Source organism: Zingiber officinale, chromosome 3B, assembly GCF_018446385.1.
Source record: "Zingiber officinale cultivar Zhangliang chromosome 3B, Zo_v1.1, whole genome shotgun sequence".
Lineage (NCBI taxonomy): Eukaryota > Viridiplantae > Streptophyta > Magnoliopsida > Zingiberales > Zingiberaceae > Zingiber > Zingiber officinale.
In genome coordinates, this window is record NC_055991.1 from 19,925,409 (window position 1) to 19,945,016 (window position 19,608).

The window sequence follows — 19,608 nt, forward strand, 5'->3', positions numbered from 1 at the left end:
ATTATTTTAATTATTTTCTCATCTTAGTTTTCATTTTATCTCTCCCTTAATTAGTGAATCCTTGTAAGCTTATTATGCATTTCTTGGTGGAACAATATTGATTTCTTGAGTACCCATCTCAAGCAGCTTGTGAAACAACAGAAATTAGGAATAAAATGGGGATAAAAAAAGATGGAAATTATTCCAAGCTTTATTTGAGAATATATTAGATTGGAGTAATTTGTACTTTTCTTTTTCTTTAGGAAAAGTTATTTCTTGCAATTTTCTTTGCATAGATGGCAAATTATTGGGATGATAATTCCATTTGTTACGGCATGAAGTGTAAATTATGATCCATGAATATCACAAAAATGTCAAAGTCACTAAATGGCAAAGAGACTGAGAAAGGTATACATTTAAAAAACCTTCCTCTTGCTATGGAACAAACCGTTTGAAGAGCCAAGTATTGGAGATGGTAGGACACCGAAGTAGGTAATGAACGATAGGTACGAACAGCTGAAGGCTACATAGATCTTGAACCAAATAGACGAGAAAAATGTCAAGTAGATGAAAGTGCTTGTTGAAACTATTACCGTGAAGAATTTCACCAAGAACCCCCATGTAGAAATGTCTCCTTCAGTTCCTTGATTAGGGAAATGCCCATGAGTTGTAAAATCTGATAAGAGTTGATCCTTAAACTTGAATCTATCAATCAACCAATTAGCTACTTCATTTTCTGATGTCGGAATCTCACATAGGGGAGCACGTCGAACATGAATATGGACTTCAGAAGGATCCACACCAAAGAGATTATCGGTAAGAGTTGGACAGCGATGTTTGTAGCCAATGGTGACATCATATACTGCATACAACCAGCATCATTGTTACGGATGAACAGAGACATGAATGATAAGAGCGGAATAAGGAAAAAAACACTTCTGAAAGGCTGGTAGAAACTTCAGTGTAGCCAAAAGATTGGATTAATAAGAGCAATTTACCTGCATCTAAGGAATTTCTTAAAGCTTCGAAACATGCAAAGAATCCCTTCGTCTTTGGAATGAGAACATTTTTGAGAATAGGTAAGCCATTCTCAGCTGCAAACTGTTGGCTCTTTATGCATTTCTTTTCACTGGGAGACACACAGAGACCTGTCAGTACTGGCTTCAAAATTCCTTCAGGTATGATATTAACTAGAACAGGAAGATTATATTTAATGAAATACTGTGTAAGTTTCGATTGGATTGTGACAATTCTTAAGGTTGATTCATCACTAGGGAAACCAATATTACTAAGATTAAAAAAAAAAGTGCATCACATGCGTTTCTGAACTTTTAGCAAGTGCAGAAGACATGTAAAGGAACATTACGTGTAGTCTGTGCCCTCAGGAAAAACAACAAGCCACAGAGGATCGCAAGGATCTTTAAGACTTGAAAGCTTCTCATGCATGATTGATTCATCAATTTCCCAGTTTCTCTCCACTGCAATGAATTCAAAGATGTGAAATCCCCAGCCAAATATAGGCAACTTCATCAGACTGCTCTTAAGAACATACTTCAAGAATCCCAAGCGGCCCTTCCTCAATGCAAGATCCCACAAATACATCCAGTCAACCTCAGTTCTGTGGTTAGCAAAGACCAAAACTCTCTCTTTCATTGGCAATCTTTCACCAGAAAAAACCACCTTAGTTTTATTTATTTTCTCAAATAGAAAGGGCCAGAGGGATAACCATGTAGCAAAGAGAAAGGAAGTTGATTTCCTACTGTAGTGCACGCTGAAAAGCCGGAGAAAGAGAGTGGTCACAGGGGCCCAATAAACAATCATCATAAAAGCAGTCGAAAGCAATATTATTAAGCACACCAAACCCCTTATAATCCTCATAGTTGTCAGAGGACGGTGTCTCGGTTGGTCTTTCAATATGGCAGGCTCACAAATGTTCCTCTCTTTCTTGATTTCATTCAAAGTTTCACCTTCTGAGGAGGTACAATGGTTAATACTTGACATGTTTCTGAAATCTTTCTTAATGTCTAAATACCCAGGAAATTGATGACCCTCATAGTAAAAACATAAGCATTTGAATATCCAAGTTTAATTTCATTCAATGAACGGCAGAGACATTGATCTGAAGACCCACTGATGCTGCAAAAGGAAACCTGTGCATGAGCAAAGAATACATGTAAGAACATCAATTCAAACTGGACACAACTTTTCACATGACATAATCTTTAACCCAGAGTATTAAAACTACTAATCTTTCTCCCATACTTTGTAATAATACAGTATCCCTTAAAAGTATTAGTTATGTGAACATACAATATTAGTATCGGCTAGAAATTTCAGGCGTTCTGCTACATAACGACAATGAGGAAACATGCTGCATTTTCATTTGTAAAAACTAGAGATATAATTTCTCAACAATTGGTCAACGACAATCCATCACGACTTACTCAAATGAAGAAGAAAAAAATCTGCCCAATTCCTCACACAAGATTTGACAATAAAGAACATAGGGTGTTTTTGTAGGGCGGATCTGGTGGCGACTCCTGAAAACCTAGGTCAGACAAAAATTCAGAGTAGAGCTCCATGTTACTCTTCACTGCTGAAATCCTAGCCTAGTTCTGTTCTGCCACTCCAAGATGTCACCTTTACAACCCTGAATCCATTAACCAGCCCTACACCCTTTACAACCCTGAATCCATCAACCACCCTAGAGATCCAGGACCAATCGCAAACCACTGCATGATCACATCGTCACCACGCGACTCCAACGCATGTTAACATACATTTACCAGTGTAGCATAGATAGAGCTTACTTTTCTCGAAGAAAAAAGTGATGCCAAATTCAAATGAAGCAGATCTGATTAGCGTTAAACAAATTCGAATAGGAAGAACCTGGACAAGTGGCAGCAGAATCCTGTGGAGGCGAATCGGCTAGGCCTGCCGACGAACACGAAGAGAAGCGATGAGAAATTAGTGGTCGAGCAAATCGATGGAGACGGCGGCACATCGAGAGTTACAGCCGTAGAAAAGCCGTTCTCGGCGACTGCGATATATACCTATAATTTCTGAGGAATTTTCGCAATTTTTTAAAGAAAAACATATCAGTGGGCTTTTAAGTTGAGACGTCACCATTAAAAACCTACCTGTGTTCCTATTCAAGAAATCTCACTTGGGCCCACTATTTATCGAATCATTTACCGGGTATTTCATTAGTTTTCTTCGGCCACGCCAAATACAGTGTACCCAGAAGCATCTAATCGCATCCGAACCGTTGAGTTCCGCCAGAAACAATATCTTATTTCTACGGACGGTTGAGATTAGAGAGCTAAATCTAATATCATTTTTTAAATGTTTAACGTATTTAAAAAATATATGGATGATCTACTAAGAAAATATCAATGATAAGATTGTTCATCGAATAGGAAATACTTATTGGTTTGAGTTTATCAAAATATTTATTAATTGAATAAATAATATGTTCTTTGTTTTGAATTTTATAATAATTCTAATAATCTACCACAACATTCAAATTATTATGGATTTAAATTATCTCTATCCTTCCAATTTCAAACAGGGAAACTTACGATTGATCGTCATACGTCCAGGAGGCAATTGCCGACGGCAGCATGCAGAAATGGCTCTACTTACTCTACCACGTCCGGTGGAGCTCACCGGCGATACTGAACTGTGCCAGTGTCGAAAGTTCTCTTTAATTAACATTTTTGAAGTTGATGTTGGCGATGATTTTGTGTTCTTCATTGGCATGAAGAGATGGAAGAAGAGCTTATTATGCGGCTAATTAAGTCCACGAGTCTTCTTCTTTGAATTTTTTTTATACAAGATGTGAAGTGGATTATTTTTTAGCTGTATATATGGCGTCATATAAAAAAATTATTGAACAAAGTATTTTTTTTATTTATTCATTATGGTAAAAAAAAAGATACTTTATGTTTCGAAATATTAAACGAGCATTTCATCCAAGGTAATGACATTGTCACCTCTCCTTATACTTTTCACCTCCTCAATATTAAACTCTTGACTTTGTCCTCATAGTATTATATATTTGCTTTACAATAGATTAATTTTAATACTTAAATTTATGAGCTTCCGATCACACGATAATAATCACTTTCGTCAAACACCTTAATAATCTTAGAATATTTAAGATCAAGGAAAAATGAATATAAATACTCAAATATAAAGAGTGAAAAGTTGCTCATTAAACACGAAAGCCTGAGCAATTGTTAAAACACTTTTAGCAATTTAAAATCTTGAAAAATAAATATTGTGAGCTAGAAAATAAAAAAGTGTCATTTTTTTTACTTATATCATTATCTCATTAAAAGAACGCTTTTTTTTTTTTAATAAATTGTAAAAACAACACCCTTATACATATTTTTCTATCCACCCTCCACCTTAGAGCTATTTAAACTAAAGTAGCTTCATTTTAAAATTACTTTGGCTAAAGTAGTTTCCAGATGATTTTTTTTAAAAATTTTCTATTAAAGTTATCTATTTATGTTTTTCTTCCATTTTTTTTCTACTTTTGTTTCCTTTTTTATTCTTATTTCTTGTAATTAGCTACTTTTAAAAAAAATAGTTTTTATTATTAAGATTTTATGTTCGATTTCTTCTTTTGTATTTCTTTTTTCTTCTTTTATATTCTAATTAGGGTATTAAAAACATAGAAAATAAACTGGAGTAATACTACTTTATACAGAAATTGATATAGATAAAAAAAAAAGGAAAGCTCACCACTTTGTTCTAGTGTGTGGTAACCAAATTGGTTAGGAGTGTGCATGATAAAGATGTTTAGGGATTATAGTATGAAATCTCTTTAAGTGATCTAATTATAGATTATTGAGTTTTAGATTATTAGATGTTGATTTAATATATAAAAATTTTTAGTCCAATGCATTATTATTTATTAGTTTTGAATGTCATCATCCTAGATCTTTCGAAAGGTCACTTCCTCTGCTGCCTCTTCTTCTTCTTCTTCTTCTTCTTTAAGAATTTCAAGATCTAGCAAATGATGCATTAAGATGATGGTTCTTCCTCTGCATTCAAGTTCATCGACTTATCCTTTGTATTTTTTTTGTTGAAAATTTAATATAAATGAGAAATTAAATCTTGATCGTTAGATCAAGATTGACAAATCTTGTTCATTCAACTTGAAAGTTTTAAGTTCCCTTTGAATGGATAAATATCATTTATTGATTTCTAAAGGGTGGCGTCTAATGAAGAGGTAATATGTCTCTTAGGAAGTACATCATCCAATTCAAAATGGATGCATGAGATCTAATTGAACCAAGCGATTCTTATACCCCTTCATTTAGTATAAATAAGGTCCCTCATATTATCATTTCACTCACTCAATTCCTTTCAAGCAAAGCAAGTATTGCATTTCATACTTGTATTGGAGAGTTCGAGAAGCTTCTTCCGTTCAGAGGTCTTGCGATTTGCAGTGCTGCAATCGCAAGATAAAGTTGTTGTATCTTGGGAGACGATTGTTGTGTTTCGTGACCACCGTGTGTGGGGGCCAATTCGTCTTAAAGAGATAGAGTCTAACTCTAACCTTGACTTCGCCAAGATGATGGTAGACCGTCATTTTGCCCGCGCTCAGATTGCACCACAACCAAATACCAACAATTTTAAGATGAATTTACTTGTGCAATTTTAATGGATTCATCATCGACGACTCCTGTTCCACTAGCACATGGTGAGAAGCTAGAGAAGTTATAGGTACGTATTTCAAGAGGTGGCAGCAAAAGATACTGTTTTACCTAACCACGTTGAATCTTGTGAGGTTCATATGTGAAGATGCACCTTCCATATCTCAAGGAGAGACTAATAAAGATAAGAGGGTGGCATATGATGCCTGGGGACATAGTGACTTCTTACGTCAAAACTATATCCTCAATGGCTTGGATAACATGTTATACAATGTGTATATTCCAATGACAACTGCAAAGGAATTATGCGAATCTCTCGAAAGGAAGTACAAAACAGAGGATTCCAGATTGAAGAAATTTATCGTCAACAAATTCTTAGACTTCAAAATGATTGATTCCAAGACTGTGATAACTCAAGTCTAAGAGTTACAGTTGATCCTACATAATATGCATGCTGAGGGTATGACAATGAATGAGTCCACTACAATAAGTATGACTTTCTGCAATGCGCAATTATGTTATCTACAGTGTGCATCGCATGCTGCACAACTCCATGCTGTTAAAAGTCAGAACACATTCGCAGCGTGCGGCTGCGCTCTACGGTAAAGTGCATTCACAGCGCGCAGCTGCACGCTGCGATAAATTGCATTTGCAGCGCGCAGCTACGCGCTGCGGAAAAGTGCATTCACAACGTGCAACTGCACGCTATGGTTAATATCATTCGCAGCACGCGACCGCATGCTGCGGTTAAATGTATATAAAATAAAAAAATATCACATAAAATTATCAACATCGTACAATTATAACTAAAGGAATAACTGTGTTTTAAAGAAAATAAATATCATATAATTTTTATTTATCTAATAATCATTTTACAAAACTCATAAATTTCTTTAAATCGACTACAAAACTCATAAATCACTAACAATCAAAGACTTCATCATTAACAGTATTCCAACACTGCGTCAATCTAATATGCATGCAATGGTATTCCACTAGCCACTAGTGCTTGTGTTACTCTCAAGACTTCCATCTTAACCTTCATCTAATCTAGGAGTTTCTGGACAAGAGACATAGAAAAGCAATATTCAGCAAGACCCAATGAAGTGAATAAATAAACAAGAAATAGAATGAAATATTAATTTAGAAATTGTTTGATAAAAAAAATATAAGATTATGACAAACATAATCACAACATCAGAAAAATAATTTGGGAATTATATTGACTTGGGATATAACTGATTAGATCACTGAATAAGAAAAATAACTTTAAAACAAAAAATACATTATGCACAGAAAAACACAACACTTGGACATTTTTTTTTTATATATATTATGGAAGTACATGTTGTTTGGAAGCACTAATAACAAAGTTGCTTGCCACCAACTTGTTGGATAAAATTATCTTGAGATTAAGAGAAAAAGGGATGAAGAAACATAGGGAAGTTAACTAAACTATTTCCTAGTTACTAGATAATATTTTCTAAAATAATGCTAGAATTAACTAATTTTTATAAGATCAAAGAATATTTATGTATTCCACATACAATGGTTGATTTTGCTGATTAACCCAAGGGGGAAAATTTCTTGTCAAATAATTATATGATAGATCACTGCAAAGAAACATAGAAACCTACTTAATAGGGAAATTAAACCAAAATAGGGACTAAAAAAGAAAGTTATAAATACTGACTAAACCTGAATAGAGGCTGCAAAGAAATCTGAATAGGGACTAAAAATAAAGTTATTATAAAACCAGATACTGCATCAATAGGATACATAATGGTATATCAGAAAATGGAAATGATTCATCTTAAGATAATATAATCAATCTTTTGAAGTAGTTTTTTATAGGAAAAATAAAAATGTGTTATAAATAAAATAAAAATAACTGAGAAAGTCTGTAATATCCAATGAGCCAATATTTATTTCCTTGAATAATGGAACTACACCTGAGTTTATCACCAAATAAAGAAAAGATATAAGTGACACTTCTCTAAGAAATATTTGAACACATGGACAAACACCAAAATGACAATTTCTAGAGAGTAAAAATATTTGAATTGATTATTCTAGAGCTTCAACTAGCATAGTTGTTCTTTTTAACACATAAAAGAATGAACCAATAGACATGATTAATGTTGCTAACCAATGCCTCACACTAAAAATAATTAACACTTACATTCCAACTTTAGGTATAATTTATGACAAACACTTTGAAAAAAATCTTGAATCTCTCTTTTTCAAAAGGAAGTATACTTTTGTTAAAAGAAGAAGAGCTTTGCACAACGCCAACTTTCAAAATTCCAACTCTATGAAGCAAAAGAATACAACTGGAAGATTAGTGTGTCAACAAATAGAAAACCAGGATCCAAGAAGATCATACCACGTGTTGCTACATCTTCTCCGCGTTTAAGTTCCTATAAAACAAAACTGAATTAAACAAATATATGGATGTAGCAAAAATATTGTTATCAAAGAAAACAACAGTTGTAAACATCGAGTCAATGGATCCTCTCCGTCATAGTCATGAAACATGATAAGTTTTATAGTTTATTAAAATAGGTAAAAATAAAAACAGATGACAGAATAAGTTGTCACAGAGCAGAAATGACAATAAGACTCAACAAAAGCAGAAATGATAAGTTTTATAGTTCTCGTGTTGGCATTTAGATCATAAGCATACCTTTTCCCTCTTATTTAACTGTTATTCCTTGATTTTCCCTCTCCTTTTTCTTCAAATCCTATATGAAAACACAGAACTACGAAAGCATTGCAGAAAAAATACTCTTAACAGGAACTACAAAGGTACATCAAACAAGCACTGATTATGACATCAAGAAGATGCAATCTTTATAACAAACGTTTCTAACCATTTTAGAGAAATCCTGGATTCGATCAAATCTAGTAGAAGCAATTTTGTTTAAAAGGATCCACAAACAACTTGATCGAAGAAAACTGAAGGTTTTCGTTCATACAATCACCTAAATAAAAATAGAAGAGAGACAAAATCAAAAGTGATACCTTTTTGAGCGTTTATGAATTACAGAAACCACATCAATGGATTCTCTTGCTGCAGCTGTGAACTTCATCATTCCAATTCCTGCAACATAAATACAACGATGATGAAACAACAACATCAAATGAAGGAAGAAGAATGAGAAGTCAAATGCATGGAGGAAACAACCAAACTAACCCAAATGATTCGTGAAACAGTTAAACCACCAAACTCCTCAATCCAAATGACCATTCTCTAAAAGAGATAAAAGAGAATTACTAGAATTGACCGAATCAAATCACCAAATCAAATCAAATTAGTTTTAGGATTATTCTAATAATTCTGTTATAATTATTAAAATAATTTTCAGAATAATTTTTAGAATTATTCTATTATTTATTAGTTGGTTAATTGACTAAGTATTTGTTTAAACCCTATATATTGTATTGTTTTGAGGACAAGTATCAATGAATAACAAGATTTATTATTGCTCCCACCTCTTCCTATTATTCTTCTATCATGGTATCAGAGCTTTAGAGCCTTTGCTCTTCTTCCTCTTCGTAGCGCCACCACCTCATATTATTATTCCTTTTTCTTTTTCCCTAAAGGCAAGATTTACTATATTCTAATTTTTTCTTTCTTCCACTACAGTTTCTCTCACGGATCTTCTCTCTCCACTTATATTCGTTTCAATTCACTTTTCTTATCTCTCTCCTATCTCTTATTTTTTAATTAATCCTTCTTTTTCGTTTTCCTCTGCTTTCGTTGAGCATTTCTCTTCTTCTTTCGTTTTCTTCTGCTTTCGTTGCAATTCCACCGTCTTCTATCGCAATAAACCACCAGCATTGTTTCTGTCACCTGTTGGCAGTCCTACTTTGGCACCGGCTAAGCAGAAGGCAAGAGACGGCAGCAATTTCTTCTTTCCTTCAGTGCCGCCGCTGCTCACCGAGGGAACACGGTGCCGCTGCAACTTCCGTCTCTGCCCAGTAAGCCTTTGGCAGGGGATCTCTCTTCTGCCAGCATCCCAGAAGAGAAGCTCCGGCTATCTATTTGCTGCTTGTCCTGGTTTTCTGTCACAAGAAGCTCCGACTGTTCACATTGGTCACAACGTATATTTGTTCTCTTGTTCACCACAGATAAGTTTGCATTACACAACTCATTCCTTTTATAATGTCAGAACTTTCTTCTCCATCTTCCACCATAGAAACAAATTTCGCGACACAATTCTCTTCCTTACCCCTAAATGCCATGTCTTATTTACCCATCAAACTCACCAATGATAATTATATGCTTTGGAAGATGCAATTTATTTCGCTACTTCGTGTTCATGATTTACTCGGAATTATTGATGGCACTTCTCTTAAACCGCAAGAGGATGATTCAGGCTATACTATATGGAATAAGAAGGATCAACTAATTATGACATGGCTGATTTCAACAATTAGTGAACCTATACTTCCTGCGATTGTAGGGCTTGTTAGCTCTCGTCAAATATGGGAAACTCTTGCTCGAACCTTTGCTTCACAGTCTCAAGCACGTGTTCTTCAACTTCGCATGCAGTTACAATCAGTGCACCGAGGAGACAAATCCATCAATGAATATATGCAATCAATCAGAACCATTGTCAATAATTTAGCTGCGATTGGCAATCCAATTTCATATCCAGATTTATTAATACATGTTCTTGCAGGATTGGGGCCTTAATATGATAGCTTTATTCCTAGCATAACTACTCGCATCGATCAAGTGTCACTTGATACCCTTCATGGCTTGCTCTCTTCCCATGAGATACTTCTACAATTACAATCTCAAAGGGTTTCAGATTATATTGCTCTTACGGCATGCAAGACTGATAGTACTATCCACCAAGGAAATCAAGGAGGTCGAGGACGAGGACAAGGACGAGGACAAGGTCGAGGACAAGGTCGAGGACGAGGTCAAGGACAAGGACGACGTCAAGGCCAAGGCCGAGGACGAGGACGTTGTCAGATTTGTTTCAACATTGGTCACTTTGCTCATCAATGTTATAAGAGATATGATCCAAATTTTAATGGAGGTTTTGCATCCACATCTCAAGCATCAACCTCAACTTCATCATATCACCCAGGCGCATTTTCTCTTGCAAGCAACCCTTATGTACCTACGACAAATTCTTCAGTCTCAGGATGACATCCAGATTCTGGAGCAACTCATCACATTACATCAGATTATGACATTCTTACAGAGGCCTCCTCCTATCATGGTCCTGATACTGTACAAGTAGGCAACAGTTTAGGTTTGCAAATTGCTCACCTTGGAAACACATTTTTTCATTCATCTGGTCGACTCTTTTCCATGCGCAATACACTTCATGTTCCTTCCATCACTAAAAATTTATTTTCAGTCCGTCAATTTGCTCTTGATAATAATGTGTTTTTTGAATTTCACCCTCACTATTGTCTTGTGAAGGATCCCACAACCAAAACCGCCCTGCTTAGAGGAGAAATTAGAGATGGTCTTTACTATCTTCAACCTACATCCGCCAAAGCTCTAGTTGGAGAACGCACAAATAAAACCTCCTGGCATGCACGACTTGGTCATCCATCTCTACGTCTTGTTCAAGGAATCATTAATCGGTTTGGCCTACCGACATCTTTATCATCCTCATCTCATTCTTGTGAAGCATGTTTGAAAGCAAAAAGTCATAAATTGCCCTTTGTTTCTTCTTCTCATATGTCTAGTTTTCCTTTAGAACTTATTCACTCTAATGTTTGGGGCCCTGCTCCTATTTTGTCAAATCAAGGTTTCCTCTATTATGTGATTTTTATTGATGACTTTAGCAAGTTTACTTGGATATTTTTCATGAAACGGAAATTTGATCTTTTTGATATCTTTTGTCAATTCCAAAGACACGTAGAACGTTTCTTTGACCGAAAAATACTTTCTCTCTACTCTGATTGGGGTGGAGAATATCAAGCGCTTCATCGTTATCTGGGCTCTTTGGACATTCTTCATCGAGTCTCATGTCCTCACACTCCCGAACAAAATGGCTCTGCAGAAAGGAAACATCGTCATATAATCGAAACTGCCTTAGCTCTTCTCAATCATGCATCAGTTCCACTCAAATTTTGGGATGATGCGGTTTAAACTGCTGTTTATCTTATTAATCGTCTACCTACTCCATTGCTTCACCATAAAAGCCCTATGGAAAAACTCCATAATCAGTCTCCTGACTATACCTTCTTAGGTATCTTCGGTTGTGCATGTTATCCATGACTACGACCTTACTCCAAACATAAACTTGATCCTCGTTCTCAATAGTGTGTTTTCCTTGGTTATAGTAATTTGCACCATGGGTACCGTTGTCTACATATACCGACAGGGTGCATATATATATCTCGGCATGTTGTTTTTGATGAATCTCTGTTTCCTTTTGCAGCCACAACAACAACTCCATCCTCAAGCAGTGGTACCTTCTTACCACCACCTAATATCCCGTCTGAATTACCACAAGTTGCTCGTCCAATTAAACACACTGGAAATGTGAGAAGAGATGGCATCCTGGGTTCTGCTCCAGAATTCTCTACAAATTATCCTAGATCACCAGAATTGACCCGAGTGGCTACTCCATTAAGACCAGGGCATACTGATGAGAGGAATAATGCTGTGGAACCTATTCCGTGTCCAATCTCGGAAGCCTCGCCAGCTATGGATAATATACTCTCTAGCTCTGGATCGTCAAATAATACAAGTCCATCATCGGAATCACCATGTCAAACTACTTCCTCTTCCCCGTCACCAAGTGATTCGAATGATGGTCGTCCTCGTCGCATGCTTCCCTTAAGTGACATATATGCACGATGCCCTCAAATAACAACTCGACATCCTCTTCCTCGAGCTTTATTGGTTTCTTCAAAGTCTATTGAACCGACTTGTTTTACACAGGCAAATAAGGATCCAAATTGGTGTAATGCAATGGCTATAGAATTTGATGCACTTCTTCGCAATGGAACATGGAACCTAGTTCCGCGTACTCCCTCCATGAATGTGGTGGGCTCTAAATGGGTATTTCGTCTTAAGCATCGAGCTGATGGTTCTCTTGAACGACACAAAGCTTGACTCGTAGCCAAAGGATTTAGTCAACAACCAGGTATTGACTTCAATGACACTTTTAGCCTAGTCATCAAAATTACATCTGTCAGACTATTGTTATCAATAGCTGTTAGTTCTAATTGGCCCGTACGACAATTAGACATTTCAAATGCGTTTCTCCATGGTCATCTTGAGGAAACTGTTTTCATGGAGCAATCGCCTGGGTTCATTCATCCACAATTTCCATCTCATGTTTGTCAACTCAAGAAATCCTTATACGGTCTTCGACAAGCTCCTCGTGTATGGTTTCATCGATTATCTAATTGGTTACAAACTCAAGGATTTTTTGGATCGAAGACTGACTCGTCTTTATTTTACAAAAATCATGATAGATTTATAATATTTTTTCTTATCTATGTGGATGACATCCTGATAACCGGTAATGATCACAAGGGCATCACAACTTTATTAAGTCTTCTCAATTAAGAATTTCCAACTTGAGATTTGGGCATTGCTCATTTTTTTCTTGGTATTGAGTTTATTCCACATGAGGATGGTTATCTTCTCTCTTAGAGCAAATACATTACTGAACTTCTTCAAAAAGCCAAAATGGATGGGGCACGTCTGGTCTCTACACCACTTGCTGTAAACAACTCTCCATCTTCATCCTCTCCTACTTTGTCTGATCCACAAATTTATCGAAGCATTGTTGGAGCCTTACAATAATATATCACTATCACACGCCCTGATATTACTTTTGCAGTAAATCGTGCTTGTCAATTCATGCATGCTCCGACTGAGCAAAATTGGGATAATGTAAAAAGAATACTTCGCTATCTCAAAGGTACTATTCTGCATGGTCTTCTTGTATATCGCCAATCATCTCGAGATCTACATGCTTTTAGTGATGCGGATTGGGCTAGTTCTCCTGAAGATAGACGCTCTACTAGCGGATATGCGATATTTCTTGGACGAAATCTTATCTCATAGAATTCAAAAAAGCAACCTACGGTATCTCGTTCAAGTACTGAGGCAGAATATAAAGCTATAGCAAATACAACGTCTGAGATTATTTGGCTTCAATCACTTCTCTCTGAACTTCATCTTGCATCAAATATTGCACCAAAAATTTGGTGCGATAATATTGGAGAAACATATCTCTCAGCAAATCCGGTCTTCCATGCTCGTACAAAACATGTGGAGATTGATTTTCATTTTGTTCGTGAACGTGTGGCAACTCAACAATTATCCGTCTCTTATATTTCTGCTAAAGATCAAATTGCTGATATCTTTACTAAACCATTATCCAGACAATGTTTCAACAAGTTAGCAAGCAAACTCAACGTCAAAGATCTCCCGTTAAGTTTGTCGGGGGGTAAAAGAGATAAAAGAGAATTACCAGAATTGACCGAATCAAATCATCAAATCAAATCAAATTAGTTTTAGGATTATTCTAATAATTCTGTTATAATTATTAGAATAATTCTAAGAATAATTTTTAGAATTATTCTATAATTTATTAGTTGGTTAATTGACTAAGTATTTGTTTAAACCCTATATATTGTATTATTTTGAGGACAAGTATCAATGAACGACAAGATTTATTATTGCTCCCACCTCTTCCTATTATTCTTCTATCATTCTCTTTATTCACATCCACCATGGCAGCAACTTGTATGCTGAACAGAAGGTCACCTTGCACTACAAGCCAAAATCGAGCATTTGACTAACTTATTTAATCTATCATTCAGTGTTCTCTTCTTCCTTAGCCGCTCGCAAATAGCCTACACACGAAACGATCTCTCATTTCTTAGTGAGGCAACGATTGCCTCATACACTGGTGAGGCAGCGACCACCTCTTGAGCAATCGGCGCTCGCGGTCTCCTCTTCGTCGGCCTCCTCGTTGGTGGCCCCCTTGTCGGTGATGGAAGAAGATTGATGTGGAGAGGAAAGGAGAAGCTGCAGAGAGGGGAAGCACCTCTTGAGTAGCCGGCGCTCGCGGAATCCTTGTCGTCGGCCTCCTTGTCGGTGAAAGAAGAAGATCACTGCAGATAGAAATGAGAAGGTGCGGAGAGGAGAAGTTTAGGTTAACAAAAGGCGTTCGTGGCCTCCTCGTCAGTGGCCCCTTTGTCGGTGACAGAAGATGATTGATGTAGAGAGGGGAAGTACCTCTTGAACAGCCGGCGCTCGTGGCCCCCTCTTCGGTGTCCCCTTAGTGGAGAGGAAAGGAGAAGCTACAGAGAGGGGAAGTTTAGGTTAGCAGGGGGGATCACGTTATTATAGGGACACTGCAAAAAAAAAAAAAAAAAATGGGGGCAAGGAGGAAATTGTGGGTGTGGTCCGGCTTAAAAAAACGAAAATCTTTTAACAGCGTGATTTGGAGCACTGTTAAAAATTTATTTTAAAAGATATATTTTTAATAGTATTCTTTTATGCGCCATTAATATTTAATTTTAACAGCACGCATTGTGTGCTGTCAAAAGTATATTTAACCGCATATTATTTTTACACGCTGTTATTTGTAAAAATATAATATTATCTGCAGCACACTTAATTGGGTGTGCTGTAAAAACTATTATTAACGGCGCGCCCTAATCGTGCGCCATTAATGACGTGCAGCGGAAAGTCATATTTGTTGTAATGGTTCTTTCAAGTTACCACGATAATCGAGAAACTTCCACCTTCATGGAAAGAATTTAAAAATTGTCTAAAGCACAAGTGAAAGGAGATGGGACTTGAGGGTCTGATTGTAAGTCTACGGATTGAAGAAGACAATCACAAACAATTAGAATCAATAAAAATACTTATATTTACAAAGGCAAATCTGTTGGAACCAAACACTGACAAGAACAGAAAGTATTTCGATAAAGGACATAGCCAAGGGAGGGCCAATAAGTTCCAAGGAACATGTCACAACTGTGGCAAACTGAATCACAAGGCTAAAGACTGTCGACGTCCAAAGAAAGTCACTCAAGTGCACATGACTGAAGATAAGTCAGTACCAATAGATATGTTAGAATTAGACATGACTGTCCTTGTATTTGAAGCCAACTTGGTGGACAATCCAAGGCAGTGGTGGGTCGATACTAGTGTGCTACATGACACATTTACTCCGACAAGGCTCAATTTTTAACTTATACCCCTATTAATGGGAGAAAACTGATTATGGGTAATTCTACAAGTTGTACCAAAGATGATATCAGACAAATAAGTGACACTAATTGATGTGCTTCATGTTCCTGACATTCGAAAGAAATTAGTATCAAGGTCGGTTCTTGTCAAAGCTAGATTCAGGCTAGTGTTTGAGTCAAATAAATATGTATTGACAAAAAATGGTCAATTCATAGGCCTCTAGTTTATGGAGAACGATTTATTCAAAATGAATGTAATGACTATCACCATGAATTCAATGGTAATAAAATTATAATTTCTGCTTATTTGGTAGAGTGTTTCAATTTATGGCATGTTAGACTTAGACATGTAAATTATAACACTTTGCGACGACTTATGAATTTAAATTTATTGCCAACATTTAATATTGATCTAACATATAAATGTGAAATATGTGTTGAAGCTAAAATGACAAAGTTATCTTTCCATTCAATGGAAAGAAGCACGACCCCTCTAAAATTAATTCACGACATATGTGATTTAAAATTTGTGCAAACTAGAGAAGGAAAAAAATATTTTGTTACTTTCATTGATGATTGCACTAAATACTATTATGTGTATCTATTGAAAGACAAAGATGAAGCCTTAAAAGTATTTAAAAATTATAAGAATGAAGTTGAGAATCAAATTGGTCAACGAATTAAAAGAATTTGAAGTGATTGAGGAGGAGAATATGATGGTCCATTTGATGAATTTTGTGTAAAATCTAGCATTATTCATCAAACAATAACTCCTTACTCTCCTCAATCAAATGGGATTGCTGAGTGTAAAAACCAAACTCTTAAAGAAATGATGAATGCTATATTGATAAGTTTGGGCTTACTCCAAAATTTGTTGGGGGGAGGGGGGACTACTTTATCGGCAAACTGTATTCTCAATAAAATCTCTCACAAAAGGAAAGATAAAACTCCTTATGAGTTATGGAAGGGGTATAAACCTGTTAAGGATCGGTGGCCAGCTAGAAGAGAGTTTGAATAGCTTGATAACCCCTAAGTCGATTGCTTTTCTACAAATCGCTAGTTGCATAGCGGAATAAAACTAAAACAAAGAAAGCAATCAAACTCTAACAGTTTCCTTTTACGTGGTTCGGAGATTGCTTGCTCCTACTCCACAACTTGTCCTTGAGGTGGACGAACCCTCAATCCTTCGGTGAATTAGTCCCCGACAATCTTCAGTTAGGGCTTACTCCTTATTGGTGGAATACAACCTCTCACAAAGCACTCTTCTTCTTTTGGAAGATGGAGATGAAGAGTAGGAAGAAGAGTGTGGCTTGGAAGCTTTGAGTAATAACTTAGGAGTTTTACAATGACAATCAGTAACCTCCTTCATGCTCCAAAGCTCCCCTTAAATAAGAGGAGAGAGTTGAACATGTTGGTTGCTATACCTGGAGACCGCTTTAGTTCCCCTGTACAAAAATTTTGTACAAGCATAGAACTTCCCTAGCTACCCTTGTGCTCTACTGAAGTTCAACTTGGATTGCAAACAGAACTTAACATTATTAATTCAAGTTGTCTTTCAGAAGTTAAATTTGGATTGGGAACGATGCTTAACATTCTTACTTCAAATTTAACCGACGTGTTCTTCTTAAGTTAAACCATATTACAGAAGTTGATCAAATATCCATTTCAAGGATCGGCTTCCAGGTCAAACGTGGCGAGGCACATGACCTTCTTAGGTATGAGAGCATCCACCACTGCCTAGACAAAGCCTTTCAAAGAAATCGGATATTTAAACTTCTTAAGTAACCTAGGTTTAACTACGAAGACCTTAATAGAAGCACAATATCAAAACATGAAATCAAAACGAAAAATCGATTACAAAAATGATAACTAAAAAACCGATAGCCTCTTGTGTTTGGGTTTTTCAAAATCTATACAAAAGATGAACTAGTTATGATGCAGAATTAAATAACTAGTTATACCTTTTGTAGCTTATAGACCTCACGATCTTCTATTATATTCCTCTTCTTATCTTGAACGTCGTGTGGACGACGATCTACCAAGACGAGACTCCACCAAAACCTTCTTCTTCCTTCCAAGTTTCGGCCACCAACAATCTCCTAGAGATGAAGAACTTCGGCCACCAACCAAGCTCCAAGGGATGCTAAGAAACAATGCCTCCTATCTCTCCTTCTTCCTCTAAAAAGATCCGGCCACCAACAACTCCTAGAGATGAGATGTCGTCAGCCACCAAGGAAGAAAAATAGGGGAAGAAGAGGGTCGGCCACCACCAAGGAAGAGAGGAGAGGAATAATAGATGTGTTGTTGTGAGGTGAGACACCTCTACCCTCTCTTTTATATTCCTTGGTCTTAGCAAATAAGGAAAGTTTTAAACATAATTAAAACTTCTTTATATTCTTTGCCAATGTCTAAGAAGGAAAATTTAATTAAAACTTCCTTATAAACCTTTAATGGTCGCCCCTACCTTGTTCTCCAAACAAGGAAAGTTTTAAACAAAAAATTAAAACTTTCTTAATTATTTCAGGTAAGAAATTTTAATTAAAAAATTTCTTTCTTTAAATCCCTTCATGGTTGGTTATAAAAGAAAAGTTTTATAAATTAAAATCTTTCTTTTAAAACATGTGGATGATTAAAAAAGGAAAGTTTTTATCAAAAATTAAAATCTTCCTTTAAACTACAAATAAGGAAAGATATCAAACATTTCTCTTAATCCTTTGTAGAAAGCTATAAAAGGAATGATTTATAATTTTAAAACTCTCTTTTAAAACCATGGCTTCCACATAAGGAAAGATTTAAAATTTATCAAAAAATTAAAATCTTCCTTTTAACTACAAATAAGGAAAGATATCAAACATTTCTCTTAATCCTTTGTAGAAAGCTATAAAAGGAAAGATTTATAATTTTAAAACTCTCTTTCAATGTGAATGTGGCCGACCACCCTTGCTTGGGCTCCAAGCTAGGGCCGACCACAACTTGAACCCATCTAACCTTGGTTTGGCCGGCCCTAGCTTGGGCTCCAAGCTTGGCTTGGCCGGCCACCTTAAGGTGGGTAAGAAGTTGGGTTTGGTGGATATAAGACTTTATAAATAAGAGGCTACAATACGGACCGAGAGGAGGAATTGGTTTTGGTCTCCCGATGAGCTTGAGCTTCTCATGTTCGCCCTGAACACCCAACTCAAGTTCATCAATAATATCTCATTCCACTAAAGAGTTATTATTGCACTACCGCACTAATCCCATATTACTATACACGCTTCTTCTTATCATGAGTGTGTTAGTCTCCTTGTGTTTAAGATATCGAGTGTCCATTAATTAAATGAGTTACTGACAACTCACTTAATTAATATCTAACTCCAAGAGTAGTACCACTCAACTTCATTGTCATGCCGGACTAGGTCCACCTGTAGGGTTTACATGGCAATCCTTATGAGCTCCTCAAGGGGGCATCATCAACCTAGATTATTAGGACACAGTTTCATTCTATAATCAACAACACACCATATAAATAATATCATTTCCCAACTTATCGGACCTATTGATTTAACGAGCTAAATCACACCCTTTGATAAATCAAATAAATAAATATTAAGTATCCGTACTTGTTATTATATCATGATTAAGAGTACACACTTTCATAATAACAGAGATATTGTTCTTTTATATAGTCAGTATAAAAAGATACTACCTCAAATGGTCCTGCTCAATACACTCATAGTGTACTAGTGTAATTTATTAGTCAAGATAAACTAATACCTAATTA

The 19,608-nt window shown here is 36.1% G+C and overlaps 1 protein-coding gene across 4 annotated transcripts; it reads right to left on the reverse strand.

The window, feature by feature from the left end:
- Positions 1-315: 315 nt before the first annotated feature.
- LOC122056096 (probable 1-acyl-sn-glycerol-3-phosphate acyltransferase 5) lies at positions 316-3,018 on the reverse strand. 4 transcript variants are annotated; one of them, XM_042617882.1, is made up of 5 exons: positions 2,869-3,018; positions 1,346-2,129; positions 978-1,108; positions 734-841; positions 316-655 (listed from the first exon to the last, which is right to left on the reverse strand). In XM_042617882.1, exons 2-5 carry the CDS (start codon positions 1,978-1,980, stop codon positions 396-398), a joined length of 1,134 nt encoding a protein of 377 aa, XP_042473816.1. In that variant the 5' UTR covers positions 1,981-2,129; positions 2,869-3,018; the 3' UTR covers positions 316-395. The 4 variants fall into 4 exon arrangements, with proteins under 4 accessions (XP_042473816.1, XP_042473813.1, XP_042473815.1 ...); XM_042617879.1 differs by having other exon boundaries at positions 316-841; XM_042617881.1 differs by having other exon boundaries at positions 316-841; positions 2,790-2,882.
- Between the last annotated feature and the right edge of the window lie 16,590 nt (positions 3,019-19,608).

Excerpts from the sequence above, each read along its gene's own strand:
- LOC122056096 (XM_042617879.1), bottom strand. The coding sequence starts at position 1,980 with ATGTCAAGTATTAACCATTGTACCTCCTCAGAAGGTGAAACTTTGAAT. Across the intron at positions 1,109-1,345 it reads CCTGAGGGCACAGACTACAC|TGAAAAGAAATGCATAAAGA; the intron begins GTAATGTTCCTT and ends TGTGTCTCCCAG. Across the intron at positions 842-977 it reads AAGAAATTCCTTAGATGCAG|TATATGATGTCACCATTGGC; the intron begins GTAAATTGCTCT and ends GGTTGTATGCAG.